Below are 18,410 nucleotides of genomic sequence, written 5' to 3'. Positions count from 1 at the left end.
TATTACAAACTCATGGAAAAAAATCCAGGATATGATTTAAAATGGGAAGTTCAAGCAAGCATATGGATAAAGAAGGAAACAGCCCCAGGGAGGCACTTGGGAAGGAGAAGCATAAAGGAAAACGTAACGACAGGAAGATGCCTAGCGACAGCAACGGAGAATAACACTCTAGAGGGTCACATCAACAACGGGATATGGAAAATTGATATGAGCGAGTAGACGAGGAAGCAGGAGGCGGCGGCAGCGGCGGCAGCAGCACCCAGAAGAGCCGTTAACAGCCAAGGGTACATAATGACCCCACAGGTGACTCAATCCCGAGCGTCAATAATGATATAAACACGATTGAATACTATTTGCGTTGACGTCAGGAACAGCCCCGCCCCTACTCTCTCGCTGACCCCGGGTAAGTCTCCCCGGCAGGAAGGCGGGGACGTCGGTGGGCGTGGCGTCTCCGCGTGGGGGCGGGGCGCGGCTGGCCGCGCGCCTGTCGCGAGAGGAAAGGGGCGTGGTTAGGTGTGCGGACTGGGGGAGGGACGGGCGGCCAGGCGGCGGTGCCGGGTGGGCGGGGTAGTGCGGCAGCTGCGCGCTGACGGCGCTGGCTGGTACGTCAGCGCCAGGATGGCTGTAGCTGCTGAAGCGGCGGTAGCAGCTGGAGCAGCCTCCGGTGGCGGCTTGGCGGCCCCGGCAGTGGTGGCTGTGGGGTGGAAGGCGGCGTAAGATGGCGGCGCTGCGGGAAGGAAGACGGTACGGCGTGTCCTGCGGCAGGGTCACCCAGGATAACATCACGGTATTGCACGTCAAGCTGACCGAGACCGCCTTCCGAGCGCTGGAAAATTACCAGGGGAGTAAGGTGAGGGGCGCCCCGCATACTGTGGTCCTCGCGTTCTGGGTACGGGCGGGGGACCGGGGACGGTGCTTGGGACTCAAAGACCCCCCGCGGCTGGTCTCCCTCAAGACGCCGGAGGTGGGGGCCCCTCCTCTCATGGATAATGCCCCTCTTCACTCCGGCAGCAGGTCTCGCCCTCCCCCCTGCCTAAATTTGCTCCGAGGGTAGTCGATGAAGTTCCGTTGGGTCAAGCTGAGGCGAACGATCCCTTGATCGGAGTTTTTTTTTTTTTTTACCGTCGCTCCCGTTTTACATAAATCCAAAATCCTTGCTCAACTTCCCCACCCACCCTACACTTCTCCTTACTGCCGCTGCTTGCTTCTTTTTTGTCTCATTCATATGAAGAAAAGTTTTAGATGTTGAAAAATACCCGGCTACTTCTGTGCCCTGTTTGTCACGTAAAGGGAGTGAGGGCGGCTGATGCCGATTCCCTGAAAAATGGCATTCACTCAAGAAAGCCGTTTCTCTCGGGGTCGGTGTCAGCTAGTGCGTCGGGAACCGGCGGTGACCGGAGCCATCAGCTCCCAGATGAGGCAGATCCTGCTGAGCTGTCATTTATTTATGAGCTTAGTTCTCGCTGCTCCCCCTCCCCCATCCCCGGATGGGAGGAGGGGATCGTATGTGTGTATTATGCCTCACTTCTTAAGCTTCCCCCTTTAAAGTATGAGTTCGTTCAAGCGACAATAGCAACTATGACAGATTTATTGCACATCTTTATAATACTGTGAAGAAAATGGCCTCCTTTATCCCGACCAGGAACCCTGTGAGAAAGTTAGGTGGGACACTTTTCATAAGTATTCTGTGGTGGCAATAGCTGCTGTATCAGAGTTAATTTTGAAAGTAAATCTTAACGTTTTGAAGATGAAAGAAAGGCTTGTTACTTTTGGTCCAGAGGAAAGTTTTGTGGGTTTTATTCCTTTTCAGCTTCTCAGAAACAGATGGGATTTCCCCCTAAGCTTACTAATGGTGGGGAGGAGGGTCATATCCTGGTTGAATAGGACTGCAAAAAGGAGTATATCATAAGTTTCTATGTAGAGGAATTGAGGAATAATAGTCCTCATTGCAGTTTTTTTCTTACTGTAGCTTTCCAGTAACTTGAGCCTTCACTTGTGTCTGTTCAGACTGTGTTAGAAGTGGCTGTATACTGCTTTGTCCCAGTGAAAAGAATTAAGCTCTAATTAGCTGGTTCTTAACCAGGAATTTCAAGTTAAATCGTTCCTATTATATAACTTCCTTTGTTAATGTGTTCTGTTATTGAGAAAGCTAGAAGAGCCATTGTATTAGACTGAATAAATCCCTGGAAGGTGCTGATGAAGCTTTTTTAAAAAAGAAATATTGTATGCCTTCTGTAGTGCCAGCAGGCTTTCCTCCAAAAGTCTTCCTTTGACACAACTCAACCAGCAATTCTAAAGATAAGCTAGGAATATACTAAAACCAGACAGAACTTAAATAACAGGTTCTTGACAGAAAGCAGGCTCTCTTCTCTGAGCCTCAACACTTCGTTCCTTTTTCAAATTTTCATGCAGAAAGATGACTCAGGCGTGGTTTTCCCAGAACTGACCTCCAAATTGTGCCTTTTCCTATGACTAATGGTTGTTTCGCTTTTCTTCATAATAAGCAGTTGAATCTAAAATAGAGTACATGAACAAACCTTCTTCAGTGATCTTGCGTCTTCTGTGTGCTTACATGTCTGGCCCAACTTTCTCCCTGCCCCCATAGCCATTCAACAGTGTAGCCTCTTCAGATTTTGTGCTGCGTAATTATATGTTTAGCAATTCTTTCCTTTGTTAAACCTGAGTGAAAATCATTACTTCTAGTAAATGATCCTAAAAAGTCAACTCTATTTTCAACAATATATGCCGAAGAAAGCTGAAACTCAGCAAAATCTTGTTACTGCTTACCTACTTTAAGTAGGACAACTTTCAGGCTTTATTGATGTTGCTTTACGGTTCAAACATGCTTTGTTCTCTCCCTTTCTCTTCTCTTATAATTAACAGAGGTTAGAACTCAGATAGAACAATGCGTGGTTGGATGTACAAATGTTTCTCATGCTTTATTTTTGTAAGGTCATTAATTTCTGAACCATTTTTTAAAATTAATCCCTAAAGTTTAGGCTAAATATTTTCAGTGGTGGTTTTACTTCAGCAATGTTAAATGTAATTATGATCGTTCTTTTATTTAAGGTTTGAATTGCATGATTTACATACAATAATAGAGATTTTTCTTTCCCATCTTGTAACTGGCTGCATGTATTATGTTGGAAAAGAGCTTATTAAAAAGGAAATATTGTAGTGGTAGTACTTCTTATACAGTTTTTTAAAGAGACTGTAAAGAATTTGTTTAGATTGCAAATCGGTGTGTTTCTTAACTTCTATAATGCCTTTTCAGTTTAAATAATGTAAGTCATCTTGCTTTGTGATACAGAAGAAAAGTTTTTTGAAGTTGTTGAACTTGTGAAGTTTCCAAAATTAAGTATGAAATCCAAAATCCACACAACTATGAAATTAAGCTTAATTTAAAAAAATATTCTGAAGTGTCTTCTGTGAATAGCTTTTGTCAGAGTTAATCCAAACACAATGGCACTGCTGCATGTTATGGCAGATCACTATTTAAAGATTCTGCTGACCTCTGCTAAACTGCTTTTGCAGGTAAATGCATCATAGAGGCACACTAATTGCCTTTAACTTTTAAAATCATATGTGATTAACTTTAAACTTTTACTTCAAAGATCGTTTTAGAAATTAAAATGTCTCACAATGCTCTGTAAAGTATTTTTATTAGAGTTAAGTAATAACATTAGGTAAACTAGTAAAATGTAATAAAATTTCAAATGATTGAGCCTATTATTCATAGCATAACTGTGATGTATACTTGTGTGACATGTAATACTAAGAATTCTTGAAGAAACAAAACTTGGTCACCATTTGATCAGCTAGTTACAGAGCCATAACATAGATGTTAAAGTAAGCAGCATTCAACATTATTTGATTAAGCAGCATAATGTCAGTTTGGACATACTTCAGTGATCATTTGTTTTTAAATAACCTTTTGGATTTGTGTTTTTACCTCTGCTTTCTCTTTGGCATTGCTAAACTGCAAAGTATCTCAGAGAAACTAAATAGTTCTAAGTACCCAAGACAGAGGGGACCTAAATACCCCTGACTAATGTCAGTTGTCCTGCTCAAATTCTATGGATCACAATATGGTAGGAATAATAAGAAATTAATTTCATAATTGTCATAATTTCATAAAAAAGGGGTTGGAAGAAGCCAAATAAGCAATAGAGTTTAACATAAGATTTTTGGTAGATGTCATTGGAGTTTTATTATATGTGAGTTTTTAGCTAGAATACGATATTTAGCTAGAATATAATTTACAGAGATGAGATTTGAAAGCAAGGAAGGCCTTAAAATCATCTCTTGAGCACTTCAGTAAGTAGTGAGAGCATTCATACATCGCAAACGAACTGTAGTTAAGTTGTGATGTGAACAGACACAAAATACTTGGGCTCATGTACCCCTTCACTCAACTTCCTAAATCATTCTTTACTCTGTACTCAAGGGAAGTGGGTAGGGAGTGTGTGAACTGAGATTTCAGGCTCATTCATGTCACAAGCAAACTGTGTTTTGTTCATGATATCTCCATGCAGATGCTGTGATAACTAAACAGCTTTATATTTCAAATGCTTATGGCCTTAAGCATAACGGAAGTGCCAAGCACTCAGTTTATAATTCTGTTTTTCTTTAATTTGTAGATATTGTCAAAATATTAAGCTAAAGTGAAATAGCATTTTAAAATAAAACAATTTTAGAATTATCTCATAATGTATTCTTTCATCTGGTCCTACTTGCAAACCTTGGTTTTAAATTTCTATAAAACAAAGAATGGTAGTTTTCTTCTATTTGATCAGAAAATTCAAGATTGATTAATTGGAGGGGGAAAGCCTATAGTGGACCAGACTGCTTTCTGCTGCAGATCTGTAATCAGACTTTGCCTGGTTCCAGACTGGTATTGGTTCTGTTCTAAATGTGGTTGCCCTCTCAAAGGTTGGCTTCATAACTAATATTGCTGGAATCTGATGTGTGTGTCAAGGCCAGCTTTTTATGTGCCCATAAATAACCACTTAGAACATTGGGGTCAGGGCAGGTGTTCATAGTTCTACTACTGCTGTATCAACAGGTTGATTTCTGTCCTTTCTCTTTTCCTGTTGACATTTAAAAAGTTTAAAATTGCTTAGGAGTTTGAGCATTGGGGCTAACATTAGTTCATCCTTGTTTGAGGCAGCTTTTGGAGTTAAGCAATACTTAGCACGTTAGTATGCAATTCTCTGCACGTACAGTAAGTCAGGCCTAGGCAAAAATCTAGCGTAGGAATAGCACTCTATAGGTAATATTGGGATATGCATTTCAAGTTTGATTATATAACATCTAAAGTATATTTGGCGTTTTACAAAAGATAAAACAAATCTCTGCCCAAAGCAACTTGAAATCTAAAAATAAATAGAAATGGAGAAATGGAAGGTATAATAATTTGCTCATTAAGGGAACACTTAGTTTAAAATAGCAGGACTTGAGTGCTGTGGCACCTTAGACAGCACCAAGATTTTCAGGGTGTAAGCTTTTGGGAGTCAAAGCTGGAAATGAGTTTCTTTCCATATTTTTACTGTCTGCTACCAACTGCTGCTTCCAGTTCTGTGTTCAGATAGCACGATTTAAGCTACACATTCAGTGCTGAAATACACAAAAATGTTCTCTCAAATATTTCTAATGTGTTTGAATTTTCTCTGCCGTTGATTTGTTCTCTCTGGAAGATTTTTTTCAGACTCGTGAAGTTAATAGAGATTGCAAGCAAATGGCGATACATATGTTAAAAGTTGATGATATAATAATATCTAGCATTCGTATAGCACTTTCTAATGTTTGGAGTATTTTGCATTAATCATACACACATTGTAATGCTTATATGAATAATGAACTGCAAAAAGTTCAAGCTTATTATTGTAAACATATTTTGTGCTATTGGGCTTTAGTTGAATTCACAAAAGTCTCAGTATAATGATTTTTTGTTCACTTTCTCTAAAATGCTTTAATATTGCTGTGTTCTGTAAAATACAGGCACTATTCTTTTTTTTCTTTGTGTTGAAGGGGGTGGGGGCATGAAAGAAAAAATGAAAGATGGAAGCAAGTAGCTGCTTTGGTACATAGAGTGGCTTGCATCAGCTATCTTAGTAAAATGTACATTTCTGAAAATAACTGCATTGTTTTAGGTTACTATGAAATTGATGCAGAAATTCAGTCATGTATCTGATGTCATCCATTATTCATCAGCATCAGTCTTATTTGAGTGAGCTGCTGAAATTCATGTGTGAAAAATAAAGTTTGCCCTAGATAATGAAGAACCAAGAAAGAAAGATTGAGATTCAGATGTGTAGATACAACTTAAATTTTAAGTGACTATTCTATGATGGACTTTTGCTGCAAAGTAAACAATAAATGAAATACATACTCATTTCTATTGCTTAGTCTGCAACTGAGTTTATTTAGTATTAACTGTTATATGATGAAGTGATATAGAGAACTCCATTTTAGAAAAAATCAGATCTGATAAAGTAACTTCATATGCCATTAAGAAAATCAAATATGTTATACTGGGGTGAAAGGTAGCAGAAAAAATTATGTATAAAACATTTGCAACAGTGCTTCAATTGTAGAATGTAGCTATTTGGTTAAATGCAGCCTGCTTTTTTGTGGTCTGAAAATACAATTTTGGGTTAAAAAACTGAATTTATCTGGTATGAAGCGCCAAATAAAATCTTTAACCATGTATTGAGTATCGCTGTTTTGTAACTTCCTTTGTTTAGTGCAAAGCATAGATCGCTTACAATAAACCTATTCACTCAATTTTATTGCATTTGGGTCATTTCCAAGAATTCCATTCACATTCGTAAATTTTTCTTGTACCAAAACAAATTTAGCTAGCAGGCTTCTTTTTGTATTTGTCCATATTAAATTGGCCTGTTACAAGGTAACAAACCATTTACTGTGAAATATTTTAAATGTTGTTCACAGTTCAAATTTTCTGAAGTAAGAGTAAGAACTATCTATGTGTCGAACAACTACTCTAGTAGGAGCTGTGACAGATAAATTGGGCAAAGTCTTGTTGCTAACTACTTTCTTCTGAAAGCTAATCGTTTCCCATATATTCCAGCTAAGTCAAATTTATTCTGTTAGGTTTAACAAAAGATAACTTTATTTCAGAGCTCAGGCTCAATAATAGAATAATAGAATAATAGAAGATTTCATATGTTGATAATGAATTTTATTCTAATGAGAGTTCCCTGCTCTTTTTCTTTAGAATCTGATTCCTTCTCGGCCTTCCATTCAGTTTCAAGGACTCCAAGGGGTGAGTACTTATCTTTAAAATATATTGTTCTGTAGGTGGTGATAAAAGTATAAGGGATGGATATAACTGCTTCCTGCTGCTTATTACTGGATGAAATGCTTTTATGGAGTAAACAGCCATGCCATACATTTGAATCTCTTCTTCCTACTGACCCTCACTTGTTAAGATCTGTAGATAAGATTTTGTCTCATGTTCTAGGTCAGGAGCAGGGTTTTCTCTACACGGGTGCTTGCCTATACAGTTACAATATAGTTTCAAGAGGACTTTTCAAAACAATGTGCTAATAGCTGTTGATATCAGCCTTGGTAATGAGTATCATAGTAATCGTAGCTGATTTTGTATAGTTAATTTTTTATGGATTATTAGTCACTTTGGGGCTGGAAGAAAGGTTAGATATTGTAAAACAAATGCAGGAAAATAGCTGGTGGGTTCACTTGGTGAGATTGTGTTTTGCCAGTGTCAGAACGTTGTTTGTGGTATGAAACAAATGCTCCATTTCACTCATTTACTGTTGATTGAAGACATGTATATACCAATATCATTCCTTTTTGTAAGAAAATGATTATGTATGGATATTGGGGCCAAACAACCCACACTGCTAGAATAGTGCTGGTAAATCTTCATATCTTAAATAGAATGTACACAATCCTTAGTTCCAAAGTTCATACAAAAGGAAGCAGAGACAATTTTCCCCAGTACCCCTTTTCACTGCAGGGCCCCCTGCCCTGTCCTCATGGCACTTTGTTCATTAGGATGACCCATCCCACCGTAGAGGGTTTTTGGGATGTGCTGGAGGAAGGGGAAGCCGTGGAAGAACTTATTGTATGAGATTCTTTTACTTGTGGAAATTTGGATTCAGCTCTGTATGTTTGTAACCCAGATAACCCAAGTGCCTGTTCTGTTGGCCATACAACATGCATTTACATCAACGTAGGCCACAGTAATACTGTGATAGGCACTAGATTAGTTGGACAGAGTACATTAGGGCGGTTCATAACTTCTTGCCTCTTCACACAGCTTTCATCTTTTCTTATGTTTCATGACTCCAAGTACCTAACATGCTTAGGAATTTATACAAGCATTCACAAATAAATGGCTGTGAAACATGACCTTAGAGATATAGGTTTTGTTAATATTTATTTATTTGCTTCATTTGTACCCCATCATTCTCAATGAGGAATTACACCCCATCATTTTCATCCACAATGAGGAACCCAAGCTGCTTACATTATTCTCCTCTCCTCCAATTTATGCTCACAACAACCCTGTGAGGTAGATTAGACTGTCCCATGGTTGCACAGCAAGCTTCCATGGTAGAGTAGGGATTCATACTTGGCTTTGTTAGATCCTAATCCAGTCTCTATACAACATTTGCTGTCATATATGAATATATATCAGGGGTGGCCAGAGTGTAGCTCGGGAGCTGCATGTGGCTCTTCTAGACATATCATGCCGCTCCCGGAAGTCTCTGAACATCGCCGTGGCCATACAGTTTATTTTAGTGGGGAAGGAGTGGGAAATAGGCAAGCTTGCAAGCTTTCGCCCTACATCAGAGGTTGCCATGAGAAAAGAGAACAGGAAAGGAGAGTGTGCACCCACATAACTCAATGTGGGATCTCACATCCAGAGGTTCCACATACACAGCTGTAGTGGCGGCAGCAGCAAGAGGTGAACCAGGGAGCCAGATAGCTGGCTGAGGCACACACATGCACCCCTTTCTTTTTCTTTCTTTCTTTCCTCCCTCCCTCCCTTTCCTTTTTTCCCCTCCATCCTTTTTTCTTTCCATGTCTTTCATATTTTCAATAAAAACGCTGGGGTTGCCCGGTCCGACTCGGAAAATACCTGGGGACTTTGGGGATGGAGACAGGAGGCTTTGGCAGTGGTGCCTAGCAAGGATGTGACATCACTTTTATACTGTCTCTTCCAGGTCAAAGGTCAGGTGATGGCACTTCCCAAGGTCTATGTCAGACTGTGGCTAAATAAGGCTCTCACTACAGGGTTCCCTTTAGAAGCAAACACAAGTCCATTGTTTGAGAAAGGAAACTTTACTGCAGACAAGGTCCATTATAGTCCACTGTCCTGAACAGGAGACTCAGGATGGTACATGATCATTGTTACCAATGAAGAGCAAGCATAGGATACAGAGTAACAATACCCATCTGGATCAGCCTCCCCCCACAGTTCTCAAAACAACATCTTTCAGTCCTGGGAAGCTGCTCTCCTTCAAGGCCAATGCTTGGTGGAACGGTGTTAGACAAAACAGTCTCCTCCGGTGGGAACGCAGCCTGGGAACTGGTGCACCTGGGAAGAAAGCACTTAAACACTAGAAGCATTAGAAAATGGAGTCAGCACAGTTTAGATATACACTGGACCTGACATTCTGCCCCCCTTAAAACAGATCCCCCCCTGGTTTATATGGGTAGCGAGTATGAAAAGCTTTGGTTAATCTAGGAGCATGAACATGTGCAGAGTTCACCCATTCATCGTAACCTGAATCAAAGTCCTTCCATCTGATGAGGTAAAAAAGCTGATTTCGTTTGAGTTTAGAGTCCAAAATTTGTTGTACCTCATAGTGTATTTGGTCGTCAATTAAAGTTGGAATGGGTGGAGCTTTGATGTGCCATTTGTTGTCGGTGGGAGCTTTCTTTAAAAGGCTGACATGGAACGTATCATGCACATGGCGCAGGTTCTTGGGCAAAGTTACAGCAACAGTCACTTTATTTATTATCTTGCGCACAGGAAAAGGTCCCAGGAATTTCAGAGCGAGTTTGCGGCTTGTCTGAGCTAGTTTCAGGTTTTTTGTGGAAATATACACATGATCTCCGGGTTGTAATTCCCATTCGGCCACACGATGGCGATCTGCGTATTTTTTATAATCCAGTTTGGCTTTTTCAAGGTGTTTCTTAATAAGAGTCCACTGCTGGGCCGCCTCCCCCCACCATGAAGATACATCTGGCAATTTAGAGGAATGGAGAGGGGGTGCGTCCAATGGGAAGGGATTGAAGTGAGTCCCGTATACAATTTTGAATGGGGCCTCTCCCGTTGAAGCGTGTACACTGTTGTTATAGGAGAATTCGGCTAGAGGGAGAAGGTCCACCCAATTATCTTGTTGAAAATTGATGTAGCAACGCAGGAACTGTTCTAATATTTGGTTTGTTTTTTCGGATTGCCCGTCGGTTTGTGGGTGGTGGCTTGAACTGATGCCTTGCTCAATATTCAACATTTTCAAAAGCTCCCGCCAGAAGTTGGCAACGAACTGTCCGCCGCGATCCGAAATCACCTTGGACGGAAAAGAATGTAATTTTACGATGTGTTTTAGAAACAGATCCGCTAGTTTTCGAGCGGAGGGTATAGCAGTACAGGGGATAAAATGAGCTTGTTTGGAGAACAGATCTACCACAACTAAAATACAATTATGTCCTTTTGAAATAGGTAGATCAGTGATAAAGTCCATGGATATTACTTCCCAGGGCCTATTTGGTGTTTCCAATGGTTGCAGGAGACCCGGAGGTTTCCCTTTTCTGGTTTTTGCGCTGAGGCAAACAGGGCAGGAACTAACGTATTGGGAAATGTCTTTGCGCATGCCCGGCCACCAGAATTGTCTTTGAATTAGGTGCATAGTTTTCAGGTACCCATAATGTCCAGCAGTGGGAGCATCATGACAGCGCTGCAAGACCTCCAGCTTGAGGCTGTCTGGGACATAAAACTTGCTCCCAGCTAGCCAATCCCCGTGTGGGGATTGGGTTAGTTTGTTTCGCGGAGCTTTATCCCCCTCCTTCTCCACTTCAGTTTTAAGTTTCGATTTCCACTCTTGGTTGGCCGGGAGGGGCTGCTTGGCACGGCTGCGAGTAGTCACCACGCCCCCAAGTTGCGTAGGCGAGAAGACCGTGTCGACAGTCTCCGCCCGTTTGCTCTTATGTTGGGGCATGCGCGACAGGGCGTCCGCCAAAAAGTTAGTTTTGCCCGGGAGATAATTTAGAGTGAAGTTGAATTTGGAAAAGAATTCCGCCCACCGCAATTGCTTGGCATTCAGTCTGCGTGGGCTCCGGAGGGCCTCCAAATTTTTATGATCTGTCCAGACCTCGAAAGGGTATCGCGCCCCCTCCAGCCAATGTCTCCAGTTAGTAAGGGCTGCTTTTACTGCAAAGGCCTCCTTCTCCCACACATTCCAATTCCTCTCCGCCTCCGAAAACTTTTTAGACAAGAAAGCACAAGGCCGCAATTTCCCATCCTCCCCCTTCTGTAGCAAAACCCCCCCTATCGCCGTATCGCTGGCGTCGACCTGTACTATGAAGGGGGATTGTTCGTCGGGGTGGGAGAGGATGGGTTCCGTTACAAATTGCTTTTTTAGGCATTCGAAGGCCGTTTGGCAATCGGGGGCCCATTGGAGTTTGGAAGAGGGTTTTTTAGCTTGGTCCCCTTTATCTTTGGTTTTCAGCAACTCTGTCAAGGGGAGTGTGATTTGGGCGAAATTTGCTATGAAGTCTCTATAGAAGTTGGCAAAACCCAGGAAGGATTGCAGTTCTTTGCGGGTGGTGGGTGTCTGCCAATCTTGGATCGCCTGTATTTTGGCTGGATCCATTTTCAGACCCTCTTGGGAGATACAATACCCGAGGTAAGTGAGTTCGGTTTTATGGAATTCGCATTTGGACAACTTGATGGGCAGTTTATTCTTCATCAAGGTGGCTAGGACCTTTTGTACCATTTGAATATGTTCTTCCTCGGTGTCCGAATAAATTAAAACATCATCAAGGTACACCACCACCCCTTTGTACAGAAATTCGTGTAGAACTTCGTTTATCATGGACATGAATACAGACGGGGCTCCCGTCAATCCAAAAGGCATAACTAAGTATTCATATTGTCCGAGGGGCGTATTAAACGCGGTTTTCCACTCATCCCCTGCCTTGATACGAACGTGGAAGTAAGCATCTTTTAGATCTAATTTCGTAAAGATCTTACCTTGGGCCACGACGTTGAGAAGGTCTCGGATGAGCGGTATAGGATAGGCGTTGTTGGTGGATACTGCATTCAGTCCTCGGAAATCCGTGCACAGTCAGAGTCCCCCATCCTTCTTTTTCACGAAAAGGACTGGAGCGGCGTGGGGGCTAGAGGCTGGGCGGATGAACCCCCGTTGGAGGTTGGTGTCGATGAATTTCCGGAGCTCTTCGCGTTCATGGAGGCTCATGGGATAGAGTCGTCCTTTGGGCAGTGAGGCTCCGGGTAAAATTTCCACCGCACAGTCCGTTCGTCGGTGCGGGGGTAGAGTATCAGCTTCCTCCTCCGAGAAAGCATTTAGAAAAGGCCAGTACGGTTCGGGTATTTGGTTGACTTCTTCTTGGGTGAGAAGGGCCTTTTCCTTATGAGTTGGATCTTCGCCCCAGTTTTGATTCCAACGGTGATTTTTACAGTTGGCATGACTGAAGGTAATACATCCTTGTGCCCAGTCTATGTAGGGATTGTGATCACATAGCCATTTGCTGCCTAGAATTAACGGGTACTTGGCAGTAGAGCTGATGACAAAGGACCTCTTCTCCCAATGTTGTCCCATGCCTGTGATCACCGGGATGGTTTCAGTTGTGACAGGATTCATGTTGGTACCATCCATTTGTTCAAAGATTACTGGATTTTGTAAATCCCGAGTCGGTAAGACCAGTCCATTGACTAGAGCTGGGGCTATGATGTCTCTTGAGCAGCCCGAGTCAATAAGAGCTTGCACCCGAATGTGCATTTTCCTCTCTGGGTTGATTAGAGTCACTGGCATGAATAAGATGGACCCAGGTGGCCGGTTCCGTGCAGGGACGGGCTTGGGGCGGATCTGTCGTTTGGGCCCTTTTACGACAGATCCATCTCGTTTCCCGACTGGGGACTTTCTGGATTGACTTCTGAAGATGGGGAAGCGGGATCGTATTCCATAATTTCTTCCGCTTCCAGCCCTCTTTCTGAGGCTGGCCTTTGGGAAGCGCCGCGGCCTCTATTCGCTCGTGGAGCTGGAGTCGGGCGTTGGAGCGTAGGAAACGGAGCAAGGGTTGGACGCCGTAATTGAAGCGGAGGTCTTTGCACAGGCCGGTATGGGCATTGTGCTGCAAAGTGACCAGCCTGTCCACATTGCAAACACAGCCCTTGTTGCCATCTAGCATCTCTCGCTCCACGGGTGGCGTAGCCAGCTCCCCGTGCTCCCCTCTGTAAGGTCAATGGTCTTCTTTGTCCCGTTTGTTGTTGTTGTTCAACCAAACGGACTTCTAAAATGCGATTCTCCACTTCGCAAACAAGTTGGATCCAACCTAACAGTGTAGGGGGATTGTCTTGCATGAGGGCTCTGTCCAAAAGTTTCGGGTTAAGTCCTTGTTTGAACAGAATAATTTTGGTGGACTCCTCACACCTAGGGCACTTGGCTGCTAATTGCCGGAATTTTGTGACATAGTCTCTTGCTGACATGCTGCCTTGTTTGATGGCTTGCAATTCTGTTCGGGCCCGGGTTTCTTCTAAGGGGTCTTCATATTGTGCTCGGATAGCATCCACTAACCCCTGGAGAGTATCGAGTTCTGGGGCCCCAACATTGTATAGTCCTACATACCAATCTGCTGCCTTGCCCTGTAAACGAGATCCAAGATGTTCAATTTGGCTAGCCTCACTGCCGAAAAGGTGCCCCCACCGGTTGAAAAACTGTACCACTTGCACCAAGAAAAATCCCAGTTTGGAGGGATCCCCATCGAAGGTGGCTTCCAACTTCACCCAGCCCATCGGGAGTTCTTGTCTCGGAGCAGGCGCTGGGTAGAAGTCCATTGGCAGTCTTAATTGCGCCTGGGGCGCGGGAGGAGGTGACTGGAGCCTCGGTCGGGGCAACGGTGGCGGCCGTACTGGCGGTGGTTGAACCGGCGGTGCGGGCGGAGGTTGGACCGGCGGTGCGGGCGGAGGTGGTCTCGGTTGGGCCGGAGACTGCAGTGGCGGGCGAGCAGGTGGCGGCAGTCTTGGCCTGGCTGGTAACACGGGAGGCGTTGGCGGCAGCTGTCGAGGTGGAGGAGGCTGGTGTGGTTGAGTGAAGATCGGCCTCTGAGGAGGGGGTTGGAGGTGCCGTAGTGGTGCAGGCCTTCCCGGTTGATTCGGAGGTGGTAAGACGGGCTGGTCCTGGGGCTGCTGCAACGGTATGAGCTGCGGTCGAGGTGAGAGGGGCCGCAGCGGCGAGGGTCGAACGGGTGGAAGGCCGCGCGGGCTTGCCCCTCCAGGCGTTGTTATTCTGGGAAGCAACTGCTGGCCCCGTGGCACTGGTAGACCGTCTCCCGAAGGTTGCCCGACGGGAACAGTTTCTCGCGGTTGACCAGGGGCTCCCCCCTCGGATGGAGTCGCGTGTGCTCCCGCTTGGTCCGGCCGGACCGTTATAGGAGAAGTATGGGGGGGTATCACCGGTGTATCACCTGGCTTTTTCTCCCCTTCCGTAGGCCTTTCAACGGGAGTCTCGTCTGGCGGCACATCCCCTCCCGCGGTAGGAGGTTCGGTGGGAGTCTCACCGGGTGGCTCAACCGGGTTATCCCTTTTCGGTGGAATTTCCTGCTGTGTGGGAAGTTACTTGGGTTGTTCTCCCGATTCGCCAGGATAGGTGCCCCCCTCGCCGGTAGGTGACGACCGCTGCTGAACTTCCTCCACCGGATAGGAGATGACACTTTGGAGGGTAGCTATCTGTATCGCCATCTCTTCAGGGGACAGTCTTTCTCCTGCTCCCATTGCAGAAATTAAATGAATGGCATGAGCCAAACTTTCTTCCATATCCATCAGCTTAGCTTCTAACTGTTGCATTCGACTTGGCCCCGGTTGTTCACTCATGGAACCTTCATTCGTTGCACTCACCGGGGAAAAGGGGCCCCAAGGAGGAGGGTCCCCTTGGACGACTCGCGACCTCGCGGCTAGAATTCCCTTGGCCATACCTGTCACGGCCGAGATGCTGGTATCTACCGCATAGGTGCGACCTTGTATCTGCTCCCAACTTTGTTCTGGGACTTCCGTTGGCTCTTTCCACGGGGCAAGTTCGGAATAATCCCAACTCAGGGCGCCGCGGCGAGACGTGTCCCCCTCCGTCTGCTCGAACGTCCTGTTCCAATATCGCCAGGGTTGGCTGCTATCTAGCTCCGGGACGGTTTCTAGGCTTCGGCGCCCGTCCATCGAAACTCGTGGATGGAGTCCACCTGCCCGGCGCTCTCTCGTTTCTCGGGGTCTGGCTCCCCACTCCGACGGGGTGGGTACCGAGATCAAGGGGAGGGCGGTCGCTTTCGGCCTTGCCCCGAGGTCGCCTTCGGTCTCGTCCCGAGTACTGAGGTCGATGAGAGGCGGGGTGGAAGTGGAAGCTCCGGTTCCGTTCCCTGCTGCTCCCAGCTCCTGGGAGTCTTGGGCTTGCACAGGTTGATTGTCGGGAGACGCATACGGATCAAACAAAGGATCCCTGTCCGGGACAACCTTGGATTCCGCTGGGCCCGACTCAGACATGATTGGTAACAAAATGTCAGACTGTGGCTAAATAAGGCTCTCACTACAGGGTTCCCTTTAGAAGCAAACACAAGTCCATTGTTTGAGAAAGGAAACTTTACTGCAGACAAGGTCCATTATAGTCCACTGTCCTGAATAGGAGACTCAGGATGGTACATGATCATTGTTACCAATGAAGAGCAAGCATAGGATACAGAGTAACAATACCCATCTGGATCAGCCTCCCCCCACAGTTCTCAAAACAACATCTTTCAGTCCTGGGAAGCTGCTCTCCTTCAAGGCCAATGCTTGGTGGAACGGTGTTAGACAAAACAGTCTCCTCCGGTGGGAACGCAGCCTGGGAACTGGTGCACCTGGGAAGAAAGCACTTAAACACTAGAAGCATTAGAAAATGGAGTCAGCACAGTTTAGATATACACTGGACCTGACAGTCTACCCCTTCTGATAATGTCACTTCCAGCATACTGCCCCCAAACTCCACCCTTTCCTGTGTCATCACTTTCAGGACACTCCCCCAAACCCACCTCTTCCTCTGAAGTCACTTCAATACATCATGTCTTTCGGCTCTCAAACATCTTTTTATTCTATGTGTCTCTTACAATAAGCAAGTTTGGCCACTTCTGATATATATGAAAGGGAAAGACTGTGAAAATGTCTGTTCCACAGTCCATATGTTGCCTTGCCTCTGTTTGGAACTTTGAAAGTTGGTGGATTGCTGCCACCAGGAATTAATTTCCAGAATAACATAAATTTCCCTTTTAGTAATGTTCCCAAGGGTCAGGCTTTTTGTGGTACTATATGGCCCTGAGGAAAGGTATGGGATATAAAAATAACTCTGGGATTTAAAAAACCCAAAATAAACCTTTATTTTTATAAGAAGCGTATCGGTTTCATATTATTTCTAAAACTTGATGGTTTCCAGAGAGTAGTTCTTAATTCTTAAAAGTTACTTTACTAGGGTTCTCATTCCCCCGTTCTGGGCGAGGGATCTCCTGATCTCACCCTCCCGCGCCCGCTTACATGGCCGGTGGGGGGGGCACTCCCTGGGGCGCCCCCTCCCCGGGTGGCGCGGCGCGCCCCTGGGTGCAGGGCACACTCCCGCACCATGAGAGCAGGCGGTGGCAGAGAGAAAGCAGACAACGGTTGCAAGAGCATGCCGCTCTCACTGCTGCCGCCGCCCGCACTCTGCAGCCGGTGCCAGCAGGGTCAAGGGGCGCAGCGGCAGCAAGAGAGCGAGCTGCGGTGGCCACAGCTTGCTCTCTCTCACCGCCGCCGCACCCCTTGTCCCTGCTGGTGCAGGCAGCACAGGGGCAGCAGCGGCTGCGGTGCGTGTGCGAGCCCTCTTGCTGCTGCCTGTGTGCTGCCCGCGCCGACAGGGACAAGGGGTGCTGTGGCAGCGGCGAGAGAGACACGGAGAGCTGCCCGTGTTCGCTGCCCTTCCTCCCTGCGTGATGACGTCAAAAGTGACGTCATCACGTACACTGGGAGCGTACGCGGGCACAACAAGGACAGCCCCCAATGAGGTAGGAGCCAGCGTCCTAGTCTCCCGCTGGGAGACTTGAGGGACCTGGCAATCCTATACTTTACTTAAACCCAGTCACAGATTTTCTCTCAGGCTTCACACACAGTTTGCCTGCTTTTCATATTAATTTCTCAATTACAAACAAGACCTTTTCTCAGGTGCACACACAGTTTGCCTGCTTTCTCCCAACTGAATGTTCTTTCATAGACACGCAGTTCCAGCTTCCACACAGGTTATATTTCTCTCAGACAACATAAACAAGCTCAGGCTGCACACAGTTTGCCTGTTTTCTCCTGACTAAATATTTCTCTCAGAACTGCTTAAAAATACTCAGTCTGCTCACAGCTTGCCTGTTTTCTCCTGACTGAATCTTTTTTCTCCACTCTGTCTAAAACTGCATTCACTCCACCCACACTCAGTCATCAACCAATCATATCACTCACTCATCCCTCTCTTTCACCCCCACTCTTCATCTATACCACACAAAGCATTTAAAGACACATACACACATTTACTTCAAATCATTACAGTTTTAAAAAAGGAGCTTTCCTGTAAAAAAAAAAAGTACACTTGATTTCTTAAAGTACAGTTCCCAGAGGAGGTGTGGGTTTGGTCAGTATCAGGATGGAGTTCCTATTTTGAAACCTGGTGTATATGTTTTGGGCTCTGGAAGGTAGAAAGTATATAAGTGAAATAAATGTGTGTCCAGAATTTGTATATAGCCTGTGTTCTTAAAATTCCAAACCAGCACTATTATTCCAAATGTCACTTTGCTCTGGACTAGGAAATTCCTAGTCAGGTGGTAGAAGAGAACAGTTTGTAAATCAGACACACAGAGTCAGGGGCAATTTAATACTTATTAACGTTCTGATTATACTAGCTTAATGTAGGTTCTGAGCTGAGATGACTTGACTCAGTTGGTGGTTATGTGATAGCTAAATAGTTATATCTGATCTTGTTGGCTGGCTGTTAGTTTTTAGAGTAACATAGCTGATAATTTAAAACTCTTATGGACACTAAGATGTTATGGCAGTAGCTGCTTTTGTTCCAAAGGATCCGAGAAATCAAAGGGAAATTCAAGCCACAGCTTGGGATGCTAAAAGATCAACATGGAAATACAGT

At 45.0% G+C, this 18,410-nt stretch overlaps 1 protein-coding gene across 1 annotated transcript in view; it reads left to right on the top strand.

The window, feature by feature from the left end:
• Window positions 1-578: 578 nt before the first annotated feature.
• Window positions 579-18,410, top strand: part of ELL2 (elongation factor for RNA polymerase II 2) — a 64,163-nt gene continuing 46,331 nt past the window's right edge. Inside the window, exons 1-2 of the mRNA XM_054986506.1 lie at window positions 579-850; window positions 7,241-7,288. Of these exons, the coding sequence (XP_054842481.1) occupies window positions 719-850; window positions 7,241-7,288 (180 nt within the window). The 5' untranslated portion in view covers window positions 579-718. The remainder of the gene's footprint in view (window positions 851-7,240; window positions 7,289-18,410) is intronic.

Source organism: Eublepharis macularius, chromosome 8 (genome assembly GCF_028583425.1).
Source record: "Eublepharis macularius isolate TG4126 chromosome 8, MPM_Emac_v1.0, whole genome shotgun sequence".
Taxonomy (NCBI): Eukaryota; Metazoa; Chordata; class Lepidosauria; order Squamata; family Eublepharidae; genus Eublepharis; species Eublepharis macularius.
The sequence above is the reverse complement of the archived record's forward strand: the minus strand, read 5'-3'. Positions and strand labels throughout refer to the sequence as shown.